Source organism: Callospermophilus lateralis, chromosome 17, assembly GCF_048772815.1.
Source record: "Callospermophilus lateralis isolate mCalLat2 chromosome 17, mCalLat2.hap1, whole genome shotgun sequence".
Taxonomy (NCBI): domain Eukaryota; kingdom Metazoa; phylum Chordata; class Mammalia; order Rodentia; family Sciuridae; genus Callospermophilus; species Callospermophilus lateralis.
Window position 1 is genome coordinate 71,036,374 of NC_135321.1, and position 27,935 is coordinate 71,064,308.

At 39.7% G+C, this 27,935-nt stretch overlaps 1 protein-coding gene across 1 annotated transcript in view; it reads right to left on the bottom strand.

Annotated features, from left to right (window-relative positions):
- Positions 1-27,935, bottom strand: part of LOC143382624 (contactin-associated protein-like 3) — a 152,805-nt gene that overhangs the window by 52,305 nt on the left and 72,565 nt on the right. The window contains exons 6-10 of the mRNA XM_076836864.2: positions 27,050-27,311; positions 20,291-20,434; positions 10,683-10,854; positions 6,192-6,298; positions 3,287-3,406 (exon numbers count right to left, since the gene is read on the bottom strand). Coding sequence (XP_076692979.2) covers positions 3,287-3,406; positions 6,192-6,298; positions 10,683-10,854; positions 20,291-20,434; positions 27,050-27,311 — 805 coding nt within the window. The remainder of the gene's footprint in view (positions 1-3,286; positions 3,407-6,191; positions 6,299-10,682; positions 10,855-20,290; positions 20,435-27,049; positions 27,312-27,935) is intronic.

Below are 27,935 nucleotides of genomic sequence, written 5' to 3' on the forward strand. Positions count from 1 at the left end.
CACCATATCAAAATAACAAACAGAGGCACAAGGAAGCCAGCAGTGCGGCTGGAACAACCCTTTGGCCATGGTTCCTATGGAGAGCACAGCGTCCACGAAGGGACAGAAAGGACGGACAGAACCTGTGAACTGAAGGAGGGAACGCAGGCTTGAATTCAATGACCGCAGCCTGCTGTCCTCACAGAGGGGCCGCCACGGTCTCCTGCAGCAATCTCAGTTCCGAGGCTCTTTCCTTTCATAAGGTTCTCAGCATGAATTTCTTTTCATTTTAGAATCTTTAAACTCCTGGCCATCCTGTGTGCATGACTCCTACTCTCCATTCACCTTCAGGTTTCTCCTGTCGACTGGATCCAATACACAGACACCTGACACTCAGTGAGGCCTTGAAGATAATCAGTCACGTGCCATTTGGGGTCCTGAGTCATGGTTTGATGGTCCTGGGTAGCTCAGTTTAATAGATTTGCAGTCATGCATGATCACAGTGTGATAACAGAAAAACAGGTTGAGATCTATCTAGAAAACTGCTGTCCCAGAGAGCAGAACTGTAATCTGTGGACATTATGAGACTTACACACCTGTAAACCTCTTCTTCCTTGTGTGATTTCTGTTGAGAAGTCGGATATGATTGTTATCTTTGCTCCTGTGGAGGTGAGGTGGGTTTTTGTTGTTGTTATTGTTTTGTTTTGTTTTTTTTCTGACTGCTGTCAAGGTTTTTCTTTACCTTTGATTGCCCACAGTTTGAATATCCGTGCCTAGGTGTAGTTTTATGTTGGCGGTGGTGGTAGCATATCCTGTTTTAGTGTTCTTTAAACTTTCTGGATCTGTGATTGGTGTTTTGACAAGAATTCATGAAAAATCCTAGTTATTGCTTCAAAATTGGCTTCTGTTCCTTTCTTTATTTCTTCTCCTGATATTCCGTTTACATGGAAGTTACACCTTTTATAATTATATCACAATTCTCAGATATTCTGGGTTTAGTTTTTTCAGTGGTTTTTTTTTTTTTTTTTTTTTTTAAATCTCCTGGCTTTTCAGTTTTGGAAATTTCTATTTTGATATCCCCAAACGTAGAGATTTCTTTCCTCTGCTATATCCAGTCTCCTAATGAGCTCATCTGAGGCATGTTTTCATTTTTGTTCCAATAGTTGGATTTCTGGCATCCCTTTTTCCTTCTTTTTGAGAATTCCCTCCTCTCTGAGAATTCCCTCCTCTGCTCTTGCATGCTGTCTGCTTGGTCTCTTAGACCATTAATCTGTTAGTCCCAGTGGGTTTTAGTTCCTAGTCTGCTAATTCTAACATCCCTGCCGTATTGGAGTCTGTTTCTATGGCTCCCTCTTTCTCTTTTGAATTATGTTTTCTGCTGTTTGTTTTGTTTTTGTTTTGCCTTGACATTTTTTCCTGATAGCCATGTGTGAGGTCCAAGTCCTGCTGCCACCAGACCTTCAGTGAACAAGTGAGATGCAGCCAAGGGGAGGGCCTGTGTGATGCCATCATGAGCCTGGGCCTCTGCACTGTGGCTCAGCTCCCTCCCCACCACCCTCAGGCATTTCCCCTTTCCTAAGTAGGCTAAACTCTGAAACATATCCCAATAGTTTAGGCTCTGAAAACATTCTTTCTCAAGGGCAGGTCAAGGAGAATAGAATGCTCTGGTGAGTGTTTCCAGATGATTCTTTCTCCACTTACCCTTCTGGAAGCATGAGGAGATTTTCCTCCAATATCACTGTAAGAAACAGGTCAAACTCCTGAAAATTGCAGCTCACAGCGTAAGGATCCTCCTCTGACTGCAGATCTCAATTCCCAGACTTGTCTCCGCAGGGACTCCAGCAATTTGTCAATCACCTTTTAGGTTTTCCCACCCAGGCACTGGTGTGCCTGGGGCTTTCCGCTCTGGGAAGTGGTGATTCTCTGTGTCTGCCTGCTTCTCTCTCCAATAGGGGGGACAGCAGTCTGCTCTGAGACTTTACATCTTTGCTAGATCTAGGAAGAGTCATTGATTTTTCATTTTGTCCAGTTTTTTACTTAGTAAGATGGAACGGTGACTTCCAAGCTCCTTAGCAAGACAGATGGAAGCCACTGGCTCCTGAAAGCTTATTACTCTACATGCATTTTTCAAGCGAGTGGAACAATATTTGACAACAGCACCTTTTTTAATTGCTTTTGCTTAATCTGCTATAAGCAATGCAACCTCCAGAGAGAAGATGACTTTTTCTAGGGGAGTTTAGTGATTCCTCTGTCATTAACTAGATTTTGTCATTAGATGCTTCCCTTACCAACTTCACCAAGCCTCATTCTTCTCAAAACAATGACAAGATTCTTGCAAGTGTGACCTTGGTTGAGTCCTTTGATATTTGCCAAGACCACATTACTGCAAGAACCCATTGTGAAGAAGCTGAACCACAGCAAGGGATCCCGGGAAAGCTGCATGACTGGGTGCTGGACCCTTCTCACATTAGTATGATTGTTAGAATCAGGGAGTTTAGGAGATGGTGAGTTTCCATTGGTGGGACTTCTGTATTTTATATCTTCAGTGCTTTGCTGATCACAGGGTTCTAAATTTTTGGAATATTCACATTTTAAACATTCTTTGGCAATCTTCACTAAAGCGTTTTAAATTTCTATGTACTTTCAATTGTTTGTTTCCTTCTTTTCTAGGTGTTTGCTGGTCCATTTGGTCACTGTCCAATTTCACAGGACTTCACAACCTTTTCTCTGCACACTAAATGAGAACTATTTATTTCACATTTCTTCTTTCCAGAGAGCTCACTGAAATTTGCTAGGGCAGATTTCTGTAAAAATTTAATTACTTAAGAGGCATTTTATGGCAACCTTCAACAATCAAGCTGTGTTCATTTGTAATAATATCTAAACCAGGAGTGGTTTTATAATATTAACACAAATCAAATTTCTTTTATTATAAAAATTACATGCTATTGAAGATATATATACACACATACATACATATCTTATTTCTTAGTACTTTTAAAGATCTCTTTTTTGTTCTAAATTTTTAAAATATGTAAATTACAGAATCAAAGCTTTATATGTCATCACAATGCATATGAAAAATATGTAATTATGACAAGTGCTGCAGCCATAGCAGAAAATTAAGTTTCACCTGTAACCCAACCAAGGTAAATAAGAAATACAAGGAAGTTTTATTGACAATAAAATTAGCCAATATATCAAGTTGCATGTTTTAACAATGCTGCCAACTAGCAAATCTCTCCCTGGTCTATCCTGATCATGGGCATAGACAGTTGATATCCAGGTCTGAAGGTTATTAACGTACCTGTCATGTTGCAGTACACAAGAAACGGTCCCAGGGGGCCACTTCCATCAGCATCAATATAGTAGAGCCCAGAAGGACTCCCCCGGTGCTTGTGGGCCTCGCAGGACTGCTCATACAGCGCTGTAGGAGAACACCATCCATCAGAAGCAGAAGGGATCTCTCAATTGGTTTAATTAGTGTCCAAAGGTTCCCATTTCTGAATTACAGACACATGATACATATTACCTCACATCATTTTTATTAGTTTGTATGACATTATATTTGATTAGGTAGAAGACAGAAAGGTGACATATTATAAATTAAATTTTACTTTCACTAACAAAGGAGAAGGACGTTAGCAAGTCAAGATGGATTTAAGTGTTGAGCATCGTTAGGTGCTGAATAAATATCTGGCATATAGTTCTATTTGAAGAAAAAGGAAAAAGTGTACTGGTGACTAAAATGAAGATTTTCATGGGAATGTGAGGTCACTGGGCAATGGCTAGGGATTGTATTTTCTCTATGTAAATAGAGGTCACTGGGCAATGTCTAAGGATTGTACTTTCTCTGTGTAAATGTTCTCTTGCTTTTGAGCGAGGAAGATGAAGATTCTGAAGCCTAGTGTCAAAGATTTGAAGGGGCATTTTAGATAAATCTGTGAATCTGAATCCTATCTGCTGTGGATTCATGATTCTATTCAAATTCCCTTCCTTACAGAACAGCTTAACCTCCGCCAGCAACCTAATACCTTCCAACAAGTCATGCCACTTCCAACCCCTTCCTGGTTTAAAGCTATAAATACTCTGCCATTTAGTAAAACCTCAGGATACATTTTTCAAGATTGCTTAAATCTGTGTTTTCCTGCACTGCAATTCTAATTAGCCCCCAATCTGTGTAATTTTCTTTGTTCTTGATGAGACTGACTTATTTTGGGTCCACTGCAAAGCCCAAGGAAGGGAATGAGAGTTATTTTCTCTCATTTTGCAAAACAGGAGGGAAAAAAAAAAAACTTTGCAAGAGGACATCTTAAATCTAAGCAACCTTAAGGTAAATACAACCAGCTGTCAAATGAGAATGGCCCCACGGTAGATGGTCCAAATCAACAGTGTTATTTAACAAACTTCTTAGATGAAAACACAAGTAGGATAGATTGCTTTTCTGTCATTCTTTCCCACTTGTATATTTATTTAAATGCACAAACTTATAAATGCCTGCTCGGATTCATTCATATTAATGACAGTGATTAGACCTGCATAGTGAACAAATTAGGAGAATTCTTGTTTTATATTAATTTCTTGACAATGTGTACACATATAATTATATGAGGGTCCCAAACAAAAATGACCTGTTGTAACTCTACGCAGTCTTGTCTCACGGTCCTTGACTGTGGGCTTGGTGAAATCTCACCTTTGCTTGGTGTACCTGTTTGGAAGCCACAATTATGGAGAACCACAATTAGCAACCATATCATTACATCAGAGTGAAATCTGAATAGTTCCTCTTCAAATTTCTGATATTTTCCCTCAGATTTACTCTGAGTTACATTTGCCGCAGAGATGACCGTGGTGGCCTGTCTGCTCCCTTAAGAAGCTCTTGTCTAGATGCTCAAGCTGGGAGCACAGGATTCTCCCGAAGCTTCATTTGCATGCAGAGAGCAGAGTTAATAACACTCTGCACCCTGCCTTCCTGTTACAGTTGTTATAAAAATCAAATTAAAGAAGTCACAAGGAGTTGCTATAAGTTTCAAGTAGAACCTCAGTGCAAGGGAGTCGAAGTGATGATTTCCTGTCTTCCACTCTTTCCTTAGAGACTCAGGGAAGGGCAAATTGTTTGCAAGGAGATGTGGAGAAATGTCAGCAGAGAGGCACAGAAAGAAGAGAACTTTAAAAGTTCAAACAACAACAACAAAAAAGGGTGTGTGTGTGTGAGAGAGAGATTTTCAAGGCTTCTGGCATGTTCTAATCATTTACAAATTAGTGGTCAATAAACTAGTATGGGCTTTAAAAGATAGAGGATGATTCTTCACTAAAGACAGATGACGTCTACTTGGGAGAGGCAGTATAGACAAGTTACAGCAAGTCGCCTAGAAGTGCTTCCTACAGTGATAGTACTTTATTCTTGAAGCTGCTTTAGGGTTAAATGAGTTAATTCATGCAAATCACTATTTGCATGAGGATAGATATATTTATGTACTCCATAAATGCATACTTTCATAATTATTCACTTATAATCATCATTACCACCAAGGAAAATTACAGTTGTAAGAGACCTTAAAGGTCTGCTAGTTTTTAGCTGATATCTAATTGCCTCTTCTATAATTTTCATCCAGTTTTTTTTATACTTAATTTTATTACATTTAATAATAAATGTTGAAAGCCAGGCAACTGAGTATTTTTCCACTTTTCTTTGATTAAAAGGATTCTCAATTGAAACTACAGCCCAACTCAAGGAAAGGAATGAGTTGTGACATCATGCATTCCTGATTTAATCTAGCTTAATTTTACTCTCTACTTTTATTCTACCATACCTAATTCATCATATTTACCAGCTTCTTTTGTGTAACCGACTTAATACTCCATATTTCTGTACACTGTCTCAACACCCTTGTATTAAATGAGCTTGGGGTTGGGGACAAAGCTCAGTGGTAGAATGCTTACCAGCATGCATGAGGTTCTGGGTTTGATCCCCAACATGGTGGGGGATAACTAATTAATGATAAAATAAAGTGAGGTGGTTTAAATATAATCTAGAAATTAACTATTATTACATATTTATTAATTGATAATATTAATAATTAATTATTTTTAATTAATAAAGACTTACTTGAATATGTGATCGCAAAGATGCAGGCACACATAAACAATGAATGAAAAGGAAATGAAGTGACAAAGACACAGAAATGAGGACAATGAGGTGGAAGGCTTACGGGAATGGCAGGTCTCTCCAGTGTAACCTGTGCCCTCGCAGTTGCAGGAGAAGGTGTCCCAGGACTGGGCACATGCACCCCCATGTTCACAGAAGCTGGGCAGGCATCTGTAAGGAAACAGATATGGCTGTAGTCTCCTTGGTCAGTCTGCATAAAATAAAAATCCTCTTTACTAAAAATAGATTAATGCAAAAGTACAACACACCCAAGAAAATGCCGTGTTACTAGTGATTTGTCATCAAGATTTTCTGGTCATCATGATACATTTATTTAAATACATTTACTGGCCTATAACTGATCATTATGTATCTTTGACAACTTTCAACATGTCATTTTTTTGTGTTGTGACAAAATACTAACTTAATGTGTGTCTAGCAAAATCAATTACAAATATAAAATTTGCCATGCACTATACTACATTGTGGACATTTTTCAAAGAAGAGGAGAAAGAGAAAGAGGAGAGAGAGACAGGAGCACCTTCCGTCATAATGCAACATAGCTCCAGGAATTGGGAAGAACATTTAACTTAGGTCCACGTGTTGTCTTTTAGATTTAGAATGGGTGATCAATTAATGGTAGATTTAGCAATGTTAAGATCTATCTGTAGATTCAATGCAATGTCCATAAAATTGTCAATGGCTTTAAATTTTTATTTTTAGAAATAGAAAAATAATTTATCCTAAAGTACATGGGGAATCTCTGGGGACCCCGAATAGCCAACACAACCATGATAAAGAACAGAGTTGGAGTTCTCGCACTTTCAGAGCTTTCTGGATTCTGCTGCATCCCACTGTAAAGCTGCAGAGGCTGTTCTTAGAAGAACTTGGAGAAGGGTGCTGGGTGAACGGGCAAGTTTCTAAGCATAGTGTGGAGATTCCAGGGACAAATGGTGGCCTCCCAGAGGCTGGGCTGGGATCTGCCCCTGCCCACCTTGTCCCCTGGCTGAGAATGTCACTCAGGAGATAGGAGGGAAGTGAAGGGCCTAAACGCCACTGGCCTTCTGTGCTGTAGGCCCAGCACTTGGAGGCCAAGGCTGAGCGGGGAAAAGCAGTGTGTACTGGAAAGGCAGGTGCAGGGGAGCTAGGACCTGGGCCCACCTGCAGGGGCCCAGAGCAGGAGCCGGAGAGGGGAGGGGAGGAGGGAAGTGAGACCTCCTGCTTGTGACTGGAGGACCAAGGCCAGGCAGGAAGCTACCATGTGGACACTGGCAGGAGTCTCCAGGGACTTCTATTCAGTGCCTCTAGGGATCCTTCGAGGAAACTGAAAGGGTTGTGGAAGAAGAGATCATGGAATTACCTGCCCATGCCTCCAGCACCCCCGCATGCTGGCACCCCAGCAAAGTACCAAAGTTTAAGGTCAAGATTTTGACTAATTACCTCAAGTTAAGGAGAGTTTAGTCTAAGAGGAGAATAATTATGGGCAATCAGCATCACAATTCTCAAATATTTCAAGGTTCAAAGTATGACAGGGACCCAGAGCAATGAGTAGGTGTCAGATCACAGGTAAGAAGGTGGGAGGCCGGGGTGGAGGAGGCCCATTGGCAGGTCTCCTTGCCCACGCCCCTCTTCCTCTCCTCGTTGACATATGGAGAATTTTAAGATCAACCTGACTTGAAGATTCCACAAATCATAAGAAGATTGCAAACCACTGCTGATATGTAGTTTTACTTAAAATATCTTAGAAGAACTATTAAGTGATCAGAAACATATGAACAGGCTCATCATAATTTGTTTTTCAAGTAAACATGTCAATAATAACAATTTTACACGTGGTTCAGAGAAGCCACCCAGAGTAAAGGAGACTAATGCTGGAGAAAGCGTGCAGAGGCGGGGTCAAAGGTGGGGAGCCTGTGCCACCTGGCAGTTCTAGTGGGGAGGTAGCAGGCCTTCCTGTTCAGAGAGCTCCAGGTGGCCTGGACCATGACACAGGGCATGCTAAGGTCATGAGAGTCTGAGGGAAGAGGCCTTGCTCTGCAACATGTCATCCCGAGTACACGTGGCTGTTTTTTGCTTAGCCTAAAATTTTGGTAAGAGAAGGTAACTTCATATCCCATATCTTTAGTAGGCTTTTTAGCTTTGGTGTTTGAAGGACATATTTTTATTTTGTGAATTAAAGTAATTTTTAATTCCCCAAAAGGGCGAGAGTGGTTCACAGACCTGTGTTCAGGATATTTAGAGGTGAGTTTTCAGGATTTCCAAACTGAATGAGAAGGGAAATAGCAAAGCTCTTTTACTCTTTAGAGTATTACATGGTAGCACCAGGTTTCCCATTTTTATTGCTTATGATATGTAGTTGTTTTAAAAACATGTTGAAGAGCTAGACTCTATACACTGTCTATACACTGACCCAAGAATGAAATAGTGAATAACCCAATTTGTAATCCCATTTTAAAAAGTGTTCCTTAAAACCCTTCTCTGTGGGCTGGGGATGTGGCTTAAACGGTAACGCGCTCGCCTGGCATGCGCGGGGTGCTGGGTTTGATCCTCAGCACCACATAAAAAATAAAATAAAGATGTGTGTCCACCGAAAACTAAAAAAAAAAAAAAAATATTAAAAAATTCCTCTCTCTCTCTCTCTCTCAAAAAAAAAAAAACAAAAAAACTTTTTTCTGAGCCAGGCATGGTGGCACACACCTGGAATCCCAGTGGCTCAGGAGGCTGAGACAGGAGGATCGTGAGTTCAAAGCCAACCTCAGCAAAAGGTGAGGCCTTAAACAACTCAGTGAGACTTTGTCTCTAAATAAAATACAAAATAGGGCTGGGGATGTGGTTCAGTGGTTGAGTGTCCCTGAGTTCAATCCCTGGTACCAAAACAACAATGACAATAGCAACAGAGCCTTCTCTGAAATGTTACAGCACACAGTGGCTGAGGGAGCAGCATATCATGGCGGAACACATGACAGAGGAAGCTGCTCACCTCACGGGCAGCCAGGAAGCAAAGATAGGAAGAGGCGGGTCCCAACTTCCCCTTCCAGGGCACGCCCCCAGTGACCTAACTTCCTCCCTCTAGGCCCCACCTCCTGAAGGTTTCACCACCTGAGCAAGCCATTAACACATCCAAACCATAGCCCTTCATAACAGATAAGATGTGAACAGATCACATCTGGGGTCCTTGACAAGATGTTAATGACTTAGAAAAGGAGAAAAATCACACACTTGCATCCCAGCTGAGCTGACTGCCCTCAGTCCTCACAGTGAGAGTCCTGGGATACCTCCCCATGAGCCTCTGTTGGCTAAGGGTCCTGCATCTTGCCTGGTGAGCTGGCGCCCAAAGAGCAGGTGACCAGCTCCATGGCATGTCTCCAGACACAGGTGACCAGCTCCCAACCACCATCCCCATGACACAGCCTGGTCCCGTCCATGCAGTCCTGAGTCCCTGCCAAGAATTCCAACCCCACAGGCAAAAGTAGGAGTTATTGGGACAATTGTTTTGTGATACACTCTTCCTCTTTGACTTGCTGTTTTCCTACAAATCAACAGAAGTTTCAAGGGGGAAATTATTCTTGGTTAAATCCAGTTCTTAGTAGTGAAAATTTCAATCCATGGAAATTATGTTCTTTTAAAATATCACTATGCTTTGTAAACTGAAACATGTTCAGGGGGAGAAGACAGTTTTATGGCTAATGTTTAAAGCAGAATGACTAACGAACTACTTATGAAGTAGAAGGCAGTAAGTTTGGACGTTCTAAAATTTGTATTAACTTTTTATTTTTAATCTCTAGCATTAATTCTTGGCTTTATTTTATTTTAATTGACATTAAAGCTGCATAGGTTTGTGGGGTACCATGTGATGTTTCCACACTTATAGTTACGTGTCATAATCTGCATTGATTTATTGATGGCACATGCCAAGGGGAAGGCAACAAGGCATTTCATACAGAGAAATATCATTCTTCTAAGTGATTATAACTTTTCAGCCAAAAGAGTAATAGAGATAAGGCATAACTAGCAGTATAAACTGTGTGAATGCTTAATTTTTAAAAATTAAAATATTTTTCTTGCAGTCTCCATATTTCACTGTTGTTATTACACAACTATCTTCACCAACCTCTGTGGCTCAAACTGTCACAGAGACTACTTCATATCTGCTCCATGGAAGAGATCTGGTATTTGCTAGCTGACACCACAATTGAAAACAACAGTGCCTTGTCCAGACACACTGCCCCTCAGCGTGGCCACCCACAAGTGGCATGGTGGCCGCACGGGGTTGATGACTAAGAGCCCAGTAACATGGGGCCATTTTTAGTAAAATTCCTAAGGTATACATAAGCCTTTTTATAAAATGCTACATTTGAAAAACACAGTTTATACAACTAAAAATGAAGGTTTTGAATTCTCACTGTAATATGACTATTTTATTCCCTGCAGAAAGATAGTAGATAAAAAGAGAGAATAAGATAAGAGAATGAAATTCACTTTTTCCCCATGCGTCTGCCTTTTTTCCTTTTAGCTTTGGAGGCAGGCCTGCTGAGATGACCCGGGAGGCCCCTACCTGTCGGTGATGCTGCAGGCGTCTATCTGAAGATCGCTGAAACTCCCCAGCGCCCCCTGCTGTACCGAGATGGGATCCACCACTGTGCCACCAATGGAGATGAGCCTCAGGCATCCCTGAAACCCTCCCAGAAGACTTGCACATCCAGAGCCTGAGCTGTTGTCGGGACAGCCTGCACACAGAGACAAAGACAGGAGGAAATCCACAACGTCACCAAGCTAGTCCACAGCATTTATTCTGAGGACTGCAGCTTCCCCTGTTTACGGATTCTTGAAGAATGAATGTTGATAGGAGGTGACACATTACATTACTCACTAGATAGGTGAGAAGGACACAACTCAGAGTTGATCAAATGTCGGATAATACCTGGAATTCAGAAGTTTAAAAAGTGGTGGGGGGGGATTAAGATTTAAAATTTATGACAAAGAATTAATGTACATCAAAAAGAAGAGATGTTTGACTCTTAAAATTTCATTGAAGAAGAAATAATATATTTTGGCATCATGTAGCATTAGTAAGAGAAATTAAAACGAAGGTGAAGTTAAAATAAGTCAAGTCATAGCCTGTATTTCATATAAGAGCCTCTGTATTTATGAAGTGTGGAAAATGCTACTTAAAAATATAGTTGGATGCTCCTATGTATCTAAACATGTTTAATATCTACCCTGGAGGTGTTTTTGTGTGTTAGAATGTGTATGCATTTGAGAGTATTTTAAAACTAGTTTTACGTTGACTGAACAGAAATATTTAGATTAGCTTTTCTACTAACAGTATTTTTTATTAGATGCTTTAGTCACATATATAATCAAAGTCTACATTCTAGTATTAATAACTTAGTACAAAAAGAAAAAGGAGACACCTCACTTCTAGGGCACATAATGATAAATAAAAGAACAGTATAGCTGTTCCATGAGTGAACAGAAATTAAACAGACACTTGATTATTTCCAATATAATAAGTTAAATGTTAAAAGTCTCATCACACCCATCAACTAACTTACAAATGGTAATGCTTATGATATAATTTACCTTGACCGTGTGGGCTTTGTGGAAGAACAATACTTACATTAACAAGTATGAGCAAGACCACAACTTTGATTTGAATTAGGCAATATTACCCACACATAAATTTAAACATGTAGAAAAACTAGTGATCTGAACTCTCCCGCCGTCTGCTGAGCTACAGTATATAACCTGATAATGGAACTTAGACTCACATGTTGCCAGCTTAAGAGAAGGGATAAAAATACACACTACTATTAAAGAAAGGGAAAGCATTGCAAAGGGACTTTGTTTCAGACAATTGCAGAATCAAATTACAGGGCATTTATCTAAAACAAGAGTCTGCAAATGTTTTCTGTAGGAGGCCAGGTAGTAAATGCTTAAGGTTCTGAGAAGCACAATATAATCTCTATCAAATATTCTCCTTGTTTTTTTTCTTTTTCTTAACAACATTTTAAACATATGAAACAATTCTTTGCTTTGGCCTATAAGTTATGGGTCTTAGATGGTCTAATTCTGATTCAGTAAATATTTTAACTTGTGAATATGAAATGGGTGCCTCATTTCTTAACGGCATAATGCCAAACACATCATAAATCAAATTAATAATTTTGGTTGTGTTTCATGAGATTTTAGCTTTTGAAAATTTTTATTATTTGCCCTATTTTAAAAAAAACTTGTTTGTGTTGATTGCACAGCATTATTCTTTTCAAGCTTATGGAATCTAATTTCTTTATTTTTTTCCATCATTGAAATATTAGGTACTGCCAGGTGCATGCCTGCATGCCAGCAGCTTGAGAGGCTGAGGCAGGAGGATGATAAGTTCAAATCCAGCCTCAGCAACTCAGCAAGGTGCCGCAGTCCGGCTGCAGCAAAATAAACGGTGGGGGGGGGGGGGGTGACGAACAACTTGTGTACATTGATACATCAGGAGTGGGAGCTGTTTATTGTAGGACAGGAGGGATATATATACATTCCACACAGCTTATCTTAATTAACATAAACTAGATACAGCAGTCAACCAATAAGGAATCTCCACACTTAATGGCTCCCTGGAGTTACTTCACAAACCACTCCCTCTGCAAAATGCCAGGCGCCATCTTGACTTGTTTACAGACTCAAACAGCAAGGCCTGAAGCAACTCAGTGAGACCCTGTCTCTAAATAAAACACACACACACACAAGGGGTGGGGATGTGGCTTAATGGTTCAATCTCTAGTACCTCCCCCCAAAAAAGTAAGTGCCATAGCTCTATGGATTCTAGATTGATCTGTAACTTGGAATTTATTTCTTTATTTTACCAGTGTGACCAAAGGTACATTTATTTTCTAGCTTTTCATCATGGATTATTAAACATCTGTGCATTACTCAAGAACTATAATTCAAATAAAACCTCAAAGTGTCAAACTTAATTCAACAATTGCTTGAAAAAAAAGAATTAAAGAATGATTACAGAACATAGGTGGTTTTCATTCATCTGTCTTTGACTTTATGTTATCAATCATTTATACAATTTTAAAGAACAGGCAATGAAGATTCTTTTTATTGGAATCAAGGAATTAATTCAATCAATGAATGGAATGGAATAAAATCCTCTTAAAGCTTGCAATGCACAATGTTTGAGAAGAATCTGGAGTTGGGCACTGGAGTGCATACCTGTAATCCCAGCAACTTGGGAAGCTGAGGCAGGAGAATCACAAGTTCAAGGCCAGCCTCAGCAACTTAGAGACCCTGTCTCAAAAATACAAAATAAAAGAGACTGGGGATGTAGCTTAGGTGGTAGGTGGGAGAACACTCCTGGGCTCAATATTCAGTAGTAGTAGTAGTAGTAGTAGTAGTAAGTAGTAGTAGTAGTAGTAGTAGTAGTAGTAGTAATAGGATCATGTGGTCTTCAATGTATTAAACTGGGTAATGAACATTAGCTGTACCAGAGGCTGTTTCTATGTTAAGAAATGATTTATTTCTAATTCATGTGCATCAATTCAACTTAACCACTTTACATTGTAAAAATGGTTAAATCTATTGTTTTCCAAGGTTTACATTCAAATGAGTAAATTCAGTTAAATAGGCATGCATAGGGAAAATTCAAAATTTACTAAAACAAAACCAGACAAGCTCAAGAATATTTATAAAAGAAATTTTTATATAATTTTATAAAAAATAAAAGCAGAGAAGACAATTGTCTAACAATAGTCAAATTGAAGAGCAGAGGTAATAAATAAGATAGGTGTATTCATGTAATGGAATAGGTACATTCTTTTGAAAAATATTAAATATTTAAAAAATATTTTTGTAATGATCTTAGTAAAAATAAATACTATTATGACATAAATAAAAGTAACAAGCATGTATTACATTAGCACATATATATTTATAGAAATGTGCTCTTGAATGCCTGGGCATTATTATAACTCACAGGCAGAATGTTAAACTGTAAGTGGTGATACAATATTAATTGTTCGACAAATGATAATAATTTCCTGTAGTTAATTTTATTTGGTATTATAAAGAGTTTGGATGGCATTTTCCCTCCTACCTGTCAGAGCTTCATAAACTCTTACTTTTGAAGTGATAGTTCTTGGCTTTATTGACTATTTGCAAAATAATTTGCCCCTTAGGGTTGTTATAAAATCCATCACATGAAGCAACACCCTAAAGCAACTTTGGTCAGACGTGCACTCCTCAGAATGGGAGGGAAGAGAGCAATCAGAGCTTCACAGGTGGACAGCATCCTGCACTCTCACTGAGGGGCTCACAGGATGGTCCTTGTTGGAACAATGGGATGCATGATGTGTGGGCTTGCGGTCAATTTTAAAGATGAATTTTCCTTTCATATTGCATTCTCTCCATCAAAACAACTCTAGGAAGAAAGTGGCAAGACGTGAAGCTGTCCTGATGCCATCAGCAGCTGGAGCACTGATTGGCAAGTACATCTTACTATTGGCAATTTGAACGACATGAGGACCTTCCATGTGCACATCCCAAAGATGAAGATTTATCACACCTTCCTTAGCCTCCCTTCTCTCAGCTCCCTCTCCAAGGCTGTGATGTTTTCTAGCTGCACTCAAAGAGCTGGCAGATATTCTGCTTAGGAAAGGCACTAATTCCTTGATGTAGTAAAATGTTTCCCTTGTTATTCCTTAGCAATAAAGGAAAGTTGCAATCACTGGTAAAGTTAAACTATCAGTCACTTTGGACAAAACATGCTTTTCATTTATCAGGTGCAAGAAATACCTAAGATATTCTAGAGAAGCCAAGACTCTGGGGAACATATGTACCATGCAATAAAACAAGGGAAAAAAAATAAGTAATCACGATCATTTATCATTGTGACTGTCCTATGGAGCAGCGTGTTGAAGTGAAGCTCCATAAAGGGTGGCCTGTTTAAAATTGTCCCCACACATGACCCTTTAATGAAGCTTATCTGGTATACATGCATTTCAGTTCATGATTCCCAATCTCTTTTCATCATCCCCATTAAAAACAAAGTAAGCCAGCATGGTGACTGTAGTTAATAATGCTGTAGTATTTACTGGGAGCTTGATAAGAACTGATTTTAAGCGTCCTTAGTCCCCTTCCCACACACAAATGGTAACTGTGAGTGGTGGGATAGATAAATTTGACAGTGGTAATCCGTACACGATGTTCATCTATGTTATGTATACCTTACACACACACAAATATATATGTGTGTGTGTGTGTATATATATATCTATATATCTATATCTATCTCTCTCTCTCTCTCTCTATATATATATATATATAAATATTTTTAAAAAGAAATTTGAAAAAATCAAGGGGCTCCTGGCAGAGTGGTAGCAGCAGGGGGCTGAGGCCTAACCTCTGGTGGCCGGCTACACAGTAGTGTGCTGGGGTCCAGGAGGAAGTAGCCAGTAGCTCTAGCCTTGCAGGTGGATCATCCAATGCTCCATCTCCACATGGTATCTCTCGGGGTGTTCTCCCTCTGTGTTTCTCTGTGTTCTCATTTCCCTTTTTAATTTTGGCTCCAGGGATAGAACTCAGGGGCACTTAACAACTGAGCTATGTCCCCACCCCTTTTTATCTTTTATTTTGAGATGGAATCTTACTAAATTACTTAGGGTCTCACTAAATCTCTGAGGCTGGCCTCAAACCTGCAATCCTCTTGCCTCAATCTCCCAAATTGTTGGACTATTGATGTGCACCACCCTGTCTGGCTATCCCTCCTGCTTCTTAAAAATAGGGACACCTATCATATTAGATTGGAGGTCATTTTAATGACTTCATTTGTTTAAATTTAAGTTTTTAAAAATCAATTGTATTTTTTGTTATTATGTAATATTTGTGTATATTTATGAAATTCAATATGACATTTCAATTCATGTGTACACTGGGTAATGATCAACTCAGGATAAATAGCATGTCCATCACCATAATTTTTTATCATTTCTTCTGGGTGAGTACATTTAAAATCTCCTCTCCATTTTGAGATATGCAATGCATTCCTGTCAACTGTTCTCATCCTTGCCCCCAGGCTCAGTAACCATTATTCTACTCTCAACTTCTATGAGATCTGCTGTTTTAGATTCACAAGAAAGTGAGATCATGCAGCGTTTGTCTTTCTGTGCCTTACTTATTTAACATAATGTGCTCCAGGTTCATCCATGCCATAGGAAATACAAGATTTCACGATTTTTTTTGCACCTGAGCATTATTCCATTGTGTTTATATACCATTTAAAAAAAATCATTTATCTGCTGATGGACAACTGGGTGGATTCCATATCCTGGCTGTTGGGAACAGTGGTGTGACACCCCTTGTGAGTGCAGGTGTCTCTATGACACACAGATGGCATTTCCTTTGGCTATAAGCCCAGGAGCAGGATTGCTGGGTCATAGATAGCTCAGATTCTAGTCTCTTGAGGAATGGCCACACTGCCTTCCCTCCTGGCTGTGCAAGTTTACATTCCCACCAGCAGAGCATGACTTGCTCCACCCTCACCAGGGAAGACCTATTTCCAGATACTGTCATAGTCTGAGCTCCCTGTGAATCTGAGGGAGGGACAAGCCAACCCATCTCATCGCCTCTGAAGAAAATAGGATTTTACCTGTGCACCTGCCCACTTGGGTTGTGGTTGCTGCGTATCTATTTCAAACGGTTATTGACACTTCCTATATGTTTGGATCAAAGGTGACTTTGGTCCTGGGTCAGCCTCACCATTTCTAACACTTTGTCTGCTCTATGGCTCATGCTCACGTTCTTATGTTAGCTCTGAGGCCACCCCTAATCTAAACAAAACAGAAGACAAACCATTGTTCTGACATTTTAACTTTCTGTTGAAAGATTGAGGAGTTGTAGGGATGAGATCCAGTTTCCTTACTGGTCAGCAGGGGGCCACTTGGATCCTTCTGGCTGTCTGTTTTCCTAGTCACATTGCTGGATCCATCTTCTAAACCAGCAACAGCACAGACGTCTATTTCTAATCTGCCTGAATCCTCTGTCACACCTCCCTTGGGCTTCTAATCCCCAAGTGCTCATAAGATTCCATTGAGCCTGCCTGGATAATTCAGGACAATGTGCCCATGTCAAGGTCTGTAACCTCAATTGCATCTGCAAAGTCTTTTCAACCATGTAACACGTTCATGGCTTCCAGGGATAAGGGCAGCTCTGGGGGGAGCTCTGCCCACCCAAGATGTTCGCACATTCCTTCATGAAATGCTGTTGGCTCTCATGTAGTTGTCTACTGAGACACATCAAATACTTTCGGAAGGAAATGGGAACATGTATGAACACACATTCCCAGAGAGTGCCTCGTTTCACATTTCCTATTGTCTGTTTGGTGGATTCTCTCTGGACCTTTTCCATCTGGGCTAACAGTTGTGCAAACAAAGCCACTTGGATCACAATTCTGTCATCTGCTCTCATTATACAGACTTTTGTCCTCATCTTCACAGAATATCCCTGAACAGTTTATTGTTCATCTGCACTTGGTTGGAAAATTTTTTTACGAGAGATAATTATTTGACAATATCACATCTTTGGAGAGCAGACGTAAGGGGTATCTTGTAACTCATACTTGGAAATCCTAAATTTAGCATCATCCTCAACATGCAAAACTCCTCAGATGGCTAACAATCTTGGACCACCATTCCTAAAGCTAACTGAGCATGGTCCCAAAGGTTGGCATGGGTAGCGGCATTTTCTATTTATTTATTTATTTAGAAGACTCCTTATATTATCATCCATTCAAGGTCAATCAAGATGCTAATTCCTTGATGTCTGGAAACTGAAACTCCTTTTGTTTACCTAGAGAAGTGAGGCATCTAACTATAGATACATGTGTACAACTGTTAAGAGGTAAATTGAGGAAAAGTAAAATGCGAAGTGTTTTATTTGAGCTAAGAGCAATTCTCGAGTGAGGCAGCTGTAAAAGGGAGTTGATTCTGCCATGAGGGTGGAATGGGAAGGCTTTGTCCTCAAACATGGAAGTGAGCATCTGCTTTCTGTATACACACACACACACACACACACACACACACACACACACATGTGCACACTGATTGTTTGGTTATACAACTGCCCATGCTGGAAAATCCCTGTGTACATAATTTAGTTGGTGGCTTCTGATCTATTAACTTCAGTTTTTAATTTTTGAAAGACAGGCATTTACAGGAAATAAACCAAGTTAAATTTTACCTTATGTTTGCAAATCAAACACGGTTAAGGTCACTTATGAACCCTAACTAGCTTTGTTTGCTCAGGGATTTTTTTAGGTCATTTCAATTTACTGTAACAGTATAAATATACACTCTATGGCACAAAACAGCTTAGTGAAGTCTTTGAATATATGTGGTCATTTGTTTGAAAATGTACATGTTCAATGTGAAACACACACACACACAGATGGATCAGAAGGCAATTGTGGAATGCATGCAAAGAGTTTTTCTACTAGGTCTATATTCCTGAGTACATATGATTCTTCATTTTGTAGGAAAGGAGAGATAGGTGGGGTGTAGCTCAGTAGTAGGATGCTCACCTAATATGCACAAGCCTTGGGTTTGATCCCCAGAACCTCAAAATTAAAAAAGGAAAGAAAAAGGGGGTGATGTAGTTCTGTGGAGCACTCCAGTGAGAATCACACATGGTTGCATTAGTTAAGTGGCCCTGGGTGTTGAGGTATCCACTAACTGTATGGTAAGAAGTGCGTCCACATTCCCCTGGAATCTCCTCCTGGGTTGAAAGCTCTCTTATTCCAGAATGAGTTTCCTTTCCCATAGGTAGTTTCCTTTCCCCCATAGGTGGTGTCACCGTGGCACGGGGACAGTCCTGCCATGCACAGGTATCTGCTCCGCTCCTTTGTGTGGCTTCCTCACCTGCTTCTCTTCACGAGGCTTTCCGGGTATACCAGCCTAATCTAGAAGGCACATCACTTCTCACGGAAGCATCTAGGATCCACAACATTGCTTTTAGTGCTTTTTTTAATTTAAAAAGAAAAAAAGCGAAATTTCCTTCTGAATAATAGATCTGTGCTGTCCATCGGATGCCTAAATCAGTTCAGATGGCGACACTGAACACCACGAACCAAGTGCTACTTAATGTCCCACAGTTCTGGAGAGGGGCAAGTCCAAGATGAGGGCGATGGGAGACGTGGTGTGCAGAGGGCCTGCTTTCTGGTTCACGGTGGCCACCCTCCTGATGGGTCCTCCAGAGCCGAAAGAGGCCTAGAGAAGTTTCTGGGGTCCTTTTATGAGGGATCCCAATCCCATTCTTGAGGTTCCACCCTTATGACTTAATTATCCTCCCAAAGCTAAGATTTTACAATATGGATTTAGGGAGGATATAAATATCTGGCCCTTTGCACCAATGTAGCACCAAATGCACTATAGCTACATTTAGTATACTTGTGTCCTATTTATTTATTCTTTTTTATTTATTATTTCTGATGTTCAAAAAATTCTTTACCATATATTTTATACTTCCTATTACTCCCTTCCTATTAAAAATATCTATTTATCCATTTATAAACTGAGCTGTAAAAATGATTAAATAATATGAGTTGAAGTATATGTATCATAAGATTTTAAGTAAGCCAATGACTTTGGACAATATGATGTATTTGATTTTTTTAATATTTATTTTTTTAGTTGTAGTTGGACACAATACCTTTATTTTATTTATTTATTTTTATGTGGTGCTGAGGATAGAAACCAGGGCTTCACCCATGCTAGCCGAGCGCCGTACCACCAAGCCACACCCCAGCCTGATTTATTTGATTTTTAAAAGCTGTTAGAAGTCTAAAATCATCTGTTGGAGAGAATTTGCTTATGACATTTGCCGTCTGAAAAAAAATTCCACTTGTTTCCAGTTTACTGTGTGTAGCCAGCATGTATTTTATTTAAACATCATGTGAAATTATGAGGTCATTGAAACAGTAAGTAAAGTTACTGGAGGGATTGATTTTTGCATCAGTAATATTAATAAATTAAACTTTTTAGATATGTTATAGAAGGAGAGAGATCATTTCTTAATATGAAGTGATTTAAATTGACAAGAGACCCTGGATGCAGGCAGGGCAGTAAAGATAAAGATGGTTCCACTGTTCCCTGCAGCTGACCTGCCTACACTTACCTCCAAAATAATAGGTGTTGCTGGAACCCGTCAGCCCCGTCACCAGAGGTTGGAGAGCCATGTCACTGTCCACCACCACACTTAGGTGGTTCCACTGGGCAGACAAGGACACAGAATGCCACTGCCCGTCATTGAGCCCAGCACCTGGAGGGGAAGGTCGGTGAAAGGCAATGATGAATCATGAACTTTGTAAACACTTGAAAACAATTTTTCAGACCACTGAATCAGTCCAGCGAGAGCAGTATTTACATGTTGATATTTCACGGGGAAAAGGAGAAATTAGCAACCTTTCTTTAATGAAAGGATTTCATTTATTTTGACCAGAGCACACAGGTGAAAAATATCACTCCTTCTAAGGAGTCACTTAACAAATTCTGATAATGTGCTTAAAGCAGCATCTTGAATTTAATAATCAGTCATACATGCCCAAAGTCTTTACCCATGGGAATCAAAATGGAGTTTATAGGGTTCATTCTTCAAAGGGAATATTTATTTGCCTCACTAAATCTAATAAAAATAGATATTCTCAAAGAATCAGGAGACACTTGTTGAAATTAAGTCAATGATAATTGTAGCCAGGTGTGGTGGCACATGCCTATAATCCCAGTGACTCAGGAGGCTGAGGCAGGAGAATCAAGGCCGTAAGCAACTTAGTGAGACCCTGTCTCAAAATAAAAGGATTGGGGATGTGGCTCAGTGGTGGTTTGATGGCCCTAAATTTAATCGCTGGTACAAAAAAAAAAAATGAAAAGAAAAACTGTAAAAGTCTTGAATGGGAGAAAAGGTCATTAAGCACCCATCAAGGTCAACTCCGCTTTCACTGTTTGAGGGACTTCAGAATAGTTGAGCAAAACATTTGCATTTGCAATGCAAAATGATTTTTGTCCACAGAAATGCAGATGATTGTGTCTGTGAGATACAATAATTAGTTATTGATGAAGTTGTATCTGTTTGTAAACTCATTTTGTCATTCCTTCTCAACCAGTATGCATGGTACGTGAAACTCTCCTTTGAACTGAATAGTTCATCTTACTGGTTTCCTTGTAACGAATGAGCTAAATAAAATCTTTTTAAAATTTATTTTTATTTTTAGTTGTCAATGGACCTTTTATTTTACTTATTTATATGTAGTGCTGAGAATCGAACCCAGTGCCTCACACATGCTAGGGAAGCACTCTACCACTGAGCCACAACCCCAGCTAAAATCTTTAACATATGTCCCTGTGTTCTCTGAATGAGTGCATTACAATTGCAGACACCATTGTACCTTCTTTTATTTAATATTTGATTTAAAATGCTTAGGAAGTAACTAGAGGCATACCTTACATGTAAGTACACTATTTTTATATATTTACATTGATATCCATATTATTATATCATATTATTTTGAAATAATATGATAGCATGATAAATTCTTTGATGACAACTTTAAGCACTAAGTATTTATAACTACTACAGGTAGACTATTATTTTCTTTCATTAAGTAATATGTCAAAGATACGTGCCAATAAATGGATTAAAAATATAAAATTAGCCTGTTATGTGAACACTTCATTGGTGTTTCAAAATTAGGCAAAAATCTTAAGGAGTCAAATCTATTAATCTCTAGGTTATTGGGAATTTTTTTTAATACATTTAACATTTTAGATGATGATCTTAGGAATCCTGCTAATTATTAAAATGGTTCTTGCTCAATTTATTTCCTTGCCACACATACTTTTTTTAAAAAAGTTAATATTAGCAAAATGTAGTGTGGCTCTTATATTTTAAAGATTAACATTAATATTTCAGTTTTCCCTTTTAACCTTCAGTGATATGTGAAGCAGAAACAGAAACACTAAGAGTAATAAGGAAAAACTGTACTTTGAAATGCACCAGATGACTAATGTCCTCAATGTTAACACAGGCCCTGTCTAAACACAATCTCTGGGTTCCTTTGATACTGTGCATCTCTGTGCCTTTTACCTTCTTTGAGTTTCTTTGCTACTGTTAAAACCGTAGAAAAGTCAAATTAAGTGAAAGATGATTGTCCCCAGACGTGCAAATGAATTTGGTGGAAATCCAACTGACCTCCTTCCTCCTCCCAGCTAGTCCCACCCCAGGAAACAGACTAGCTTTATATTATATGTAAATTCATTGTCACTTTCTGCTTACATTATCTGTCATCCTCTGAATTATCCTTTGAATTTGTTGTAACATCTGGTTCCCTCACTAACTAATGAGTTAAATAAAATCCTTGACATGTTCTTTTTATAACTATGTAAAAATCCCGATAGTGCCCTCTCTAAAAATATCTTTTGACAAATGAAAGTAAATTTGGTGTAATTTTTTTTAAGTTTATCTTAAAAAAATAATTTCTTTTTTACTCTTAGGTTATAATTGGCCTTTGACCATAATTTATATCCAAGGAAATCATACACAGAATTTATGAAATTTTAATGAGAAATCTTAAATTAATGAAGCAAGGTTCTACAACAGAGATGCTTTTTTAAACATGTTTGCATGTGAAGATGATCTCTTGTCAACAACTAAATTGGAAGCACAATGTCACTCTCGCAAATCCATCAGCTAAAGCGGTGGGTGTGTGGGTGTGATGTAAGGACTTTGATTGTATTTAATTCTTGTTACTGTGCAAGCCGGAACTGGAGAAAACGCTTGCTCAGCACTTTGCCACATCTAGGAAACATGCAACACGTTAGCAATAACGTCTAACTACTGAAGGAAAAAATCTGAACAGATTTTGAAATGGATCAAAGAGGTGGCTGGGAATCTTTTCAATAAAAGAATTAAGCTGATTTTATAACTCTCCATCTTTGACTAGGAGTTTTACAACCGTGTAGGGACAGAAACTGACTGTGGAGAACAGAGAGCACTGCATGGGAGACCTATTCAGAGACACACACGCAGTTCAGGGAAGGAACACAGGGCTTTGCTGTCCTTCGGACACTGACCAGTTTTGTAGATTTGCATTTATTTGCAATTTCATTTCAGGATTCCTTTTTCTGACTATAAATGTGAAGCATTTGGAGTTCTTTTTTGAACTGGCTTTCCTGGTGTAAAACACAAATCACTGGCCACAGTGGCGCACGCCTGTAATCCCGATGGCTGGGGAGGCTGAGGCAGGAGGATCGAAAGTTCAAAGCCAGCCTCAGCAACACACAAACAAAAACTTCCTTAATGCCAAAGACTTTCACTCACACTCCCTTTTCTTAGAACACTTCCTTTAGAAAACTTGTACATTCTTCCTCTGCCTCTTTGTTATGTATGTAGATTTAGAAAAAAAAAGTACTTAGTTTTAAAATAATTTAGAAATCTTATAAAAAAAAACTTATAAAAATTCGATTTAGATTCTTTGTAGTTTGACAAACTAAGGACTTTTTTTTCTTGGGGTCCTGGAGACATGTCTTTGACATGTAGACTTGTAGATGTCTGTGTGGGGGTTTAACCAGGGTGCTGGCCCCACCTTGTGACTTACCTGCTTGTCAAAGAGGGAAGGGCTGTAGTTTTCTTCTGGATAAAACAAGGAGCCATTACAGAGGTCTCCCCAGATAACAGAGGAATTTTTTTTTTTTTTTTTTTTTTTTTTTTTTTTTTTAGAGAGAGTGGAGAGAGAGAGAGAGAGAGAGAGAGAGAGAGAGAGAGAGAGAGAGAATTTTTTTAATATTTATTTTTTTTTTTAGTTTTTGGCGGACACAACATCTTTGTTTGTATGTGGTGCTGAGGATCGAACCCCGGGCCACACGCATTCCAGGCGAGCGCGCTACCACTTGAGCCACATCCTCAGCCCCAACAGAGGAATTTAATATGGGCTATTGTAGCAAAAGGCCCTGTTGGGTCCTCTTACTTGAAGTGGAGTTATCTTTTCTTGGTAGGAAATTCTTTATTAGAGCATATTAATTATATAGAGTAGTGGGCCTCACATTCTCCCGTGAAGGTGACATGTTTTGGACATTCCCACACACCATCACCTCTCCTCCCACATCCTGTTCCTCTTCACTGATAGTTCCCTTCTACTTTTACATGGTCTTGATTCTTGGATTTTTCTTTTTTTCTCCCTGCATTGGGTATTGAACCCAGAGGTGCTTAACCACTGAGCCACATCCCAAGCCCTTTTTATTTTTTTTTATTTTTGGACAGGGTTTCCCTAGGTTTCTGAGACTGGCCTCAAATTTGTGATCTTCCTGCCTCAGCCTCCAGAGCAGCTGAGATGGTAGGCATGTGCCACTGAGCCTGGCTTATTTATTAGATTTTTTTTTAACCTTGAGGACTTATGTGTAATGGGTGACATCTGGTTGGCTGCAGAGATGGATGAAATTTCTTTCTGTTTTTTTATCGTCTTGTTAGCAATCACTGAGATGCGCATCGAAGTCTGGCTTAATACTTATTCGATAATAAGCCCATTTCATTCTTTTCTCTCTTTGTGAAGAAGATTCACTAAACTGGCAGGTGGTTTTATTTTTATTTCCTCAGAATTGGTCCTGTTACTAGTGAATGAGTTGATCTTTGACGTATGTTTGTGAATTGTGGGGGAATGATTTTACACTTTTTTTCAGAGGAGAATCCTCTTTGTGAGGAAACAGAAAATAGGTTTGCATTTTCAAAAGTTGAAGAATATATATCCAGTCTGAATACCTCTGTTTTATCTTCAGTCATTTTTCTGGGATCAGAGGAGGGAAGATACAGATTCTAATATCTGGGCTGGCTGGATTATTCTAGAAGTATTGAAATAAGGCCCTACCTTCTAAATCCCTTCTTCATAGGTCTCAAAATCCGACTTTCATAAGCAATATTCAGCGGCAGTCAAGTGTGTCTCAGGCTGAAAGGAATCTGTCTGGGGCCTGATAATCACCTGGCCTTGTGGAAAACCACCCTTTGCCCCTTCTTCTTGTTTAAACTCCCTCCTGTTTTAAGAAAAGCCCTGAGGCCGGTTTAGGCATGATACGGATTCAGGACTCAGATCTTGTCCTAAATTTGCAAATCCAATCAGGAAAGTTTAATAAACCCTGTAGTTACCAAACTTGCCCACACCACACAGCAGATCAGTGTCAAATCTACTGCTAGGTTTGTCTCCTGAGGGTCTGAGCCCCAAACCCAGCAGAGAAAGCATCTGCCCAACAAAAACAGGTCCTGGGAGGGAGATGGGAAAAAAGGGGGTCTGGGGGTGGGGGATAACCATTGTGCTAATAAAACCAGATTTCCTTCCTATTGTTCTCCCTTCTTTGATGACTAAGGTTTCCACTTCACAAGGGGAAAACAGTGGAGGCTTAGGAGCATCTGTGATTTTTGAATGGCTGAGATTCTTCCCTGAACACAGGGTGTCTTGAAAATGGGTCAGCCTTCAGCAAAAGGGTAAGGGCTCCTGGTATTTGCTGGCATCTTTCAGGACAGGCAACAGTTATCAATTTGTCTGGTAGGCGAGTTGGCCAGGAGCTGGTGGGTAGGGGAAGGACAACAGAGGGCAGTAAGAAACAGGGAAGACCTCAGACATCACTAAGAAAAATCCGTGAGTCCCCAAACAGAGGCTGGGGGGACAAACTGTCCAGCCTCCGCCAACCCATACATAATTATGATCCCTTCAGGGAACTCTTGCTTGAAGTCAGGGGAAACGTTCATCAAAGCAGACAAGCTCCAGAGAGATGGGCCTGGTGTTCCAGAACCTTCTCCAACCAAGGTTAATTATAGTCCCTTAATGGAACTCCCAGTTCCAGTCCATGTCACCACCATCTCTTGTAACCAGGTGGCCAGGACTCTCCCTTGTCACTAAAACCATGTTGTGACCACCCCTTGTGACCCAGTCATCAAGTTCCCTTCTACTTAATTAACATAATTAACCACTTAACCTCACATAATTAACCACATAAGGGGATCCAAGAGAATAGAACAAGGACAAAGAAAAACCCCTTAGAAATCCTCAATTCTGTAAAGCCTGTCCCTTCTCTTCAGAGACAGTCGGAGCCATTCAGCGTCTATGCTGTAGCCTCTCGTATTCTCACTCTCCCAAAGGAACTCCTGCATGGGACTCGTCTGAGATCCTTCCTGAGATTGAAGAACCCAGGGCTCAGAATCCCCACGGCTGCTTCTGTGGATCTCCTCCTCCGCTGCAAGTTACCTACTGTGTGGAGAATACCTCTCCCCACAGCAGAAGAGGAGAGCAGGCAGAGGAAGGAGGCGAGATGGAGAAGGGAGGAAAGTAGCAGAAAAGCGAACATCTCTGTGTGGCGTCTGCTTCACTAGGTCCCCTCAGCATTGCTACTGGATGAAGGCTGGGCACATGTTTATCAGAAAATGGAGCTTAAGTATAGGACATATTTTTCTGATATATAAGGAGTAGATCTGCAGAAAAGTGTGCTTCTTCTTCCTTCCCTTTTTTTTTTTTTTGGTACTGGGGATTGAACCAGGGATCTTAACCACTGAGCCACATCCCCAGCCCTTTTTATATTTTATTTAGAGACAGGGCCTCACTAAGTTGCTGAGGCTGGCTTTGAACTTGCAATCCTCCTGCCTCAGCCTCCAGAGCCGCTGGGTTCTCGTTTCTTGTATATAATCATTTGGGGTTCAAGAATCACTACAGTAATGGCTACATGTCCCCCATATAAACAGTCTGGATGATCCTCAAGGAAAATGGCCATCCTGTTCCTCCAAATAAGAGCATCAAGTGTCTCGTGACCTCAGGTATTGACCTGATAGTCTACAATGACCTCATAGTACACAATGACTCCCCCTCTGGTTGGTTGTAAGGTTTACGTGAACATGCATTACCTGCTGTGACGTTCCTCAACGACTGTCCTGGCTGGAAGAGGCTCAGTTTGAGTTTTCCATCCTTAAGAAAGAGGAGAAAACTTCCCGCACCATGCCACAGTTCGCCCAACAGCAAACGTCCTGCTTTGTTCCATGTACGAAACTGGAATGTGACAGATATTTTGTCCTCCCCAGAGTTGCCTGGCAGAGCCAGATAACTCCTAGAGCTCAGAAAAGTGACGGGGATGGTCTGTGGTTGTGGACATGAGAAGGACACATTTTCCTATAAATAAAACAAAAGGCCATGTTTAGAGCTTCATGGAGCTTCTGTCTAATGAAAGATAGACTTTGCACAGATTTATAAGGGCTATTTTTTTTCAATCCAGAATGTTATCAATTAATCTACTTGATAAAGCTTGAATCTATTATATTTGTCTGATTTTCCAATGTAAGTATTATCATAATTGGACAAACCTATCCTGATGACTTTGTGTGACAGTGTGTGTATGTGTGTGTATGTGTAAAAATCTCCTCTTTTCTCAGCATTAGCAAAGGAATAGTGGTATCATCTAATTCAACAGGAGTTATTCTATGTCTGCCATTTTCCAGTCCTCTGACAGATGACAATGACCAGGACATTTCCATACTCTGACTGTTCTCCTAAATAACATTTGATCTTTTCCTAAATAATGTTTCTCAAAATCTGCTTTGTACCAAGTTCATTATTTTACTGATTTTCCCATTAATTAATGAGTCAATTACATTTTTGACACAAGGTTTTTCAACAATTGCATGCTTCATATTTGTTTAGCTTTTGAAAAATTATACTTTGACAGTATTCCAAATGTGTTTTTTTTCCAGCTCAGGCAGTTACATAAAAAGTTTGCTTATAGTGTGTTTAGCATGA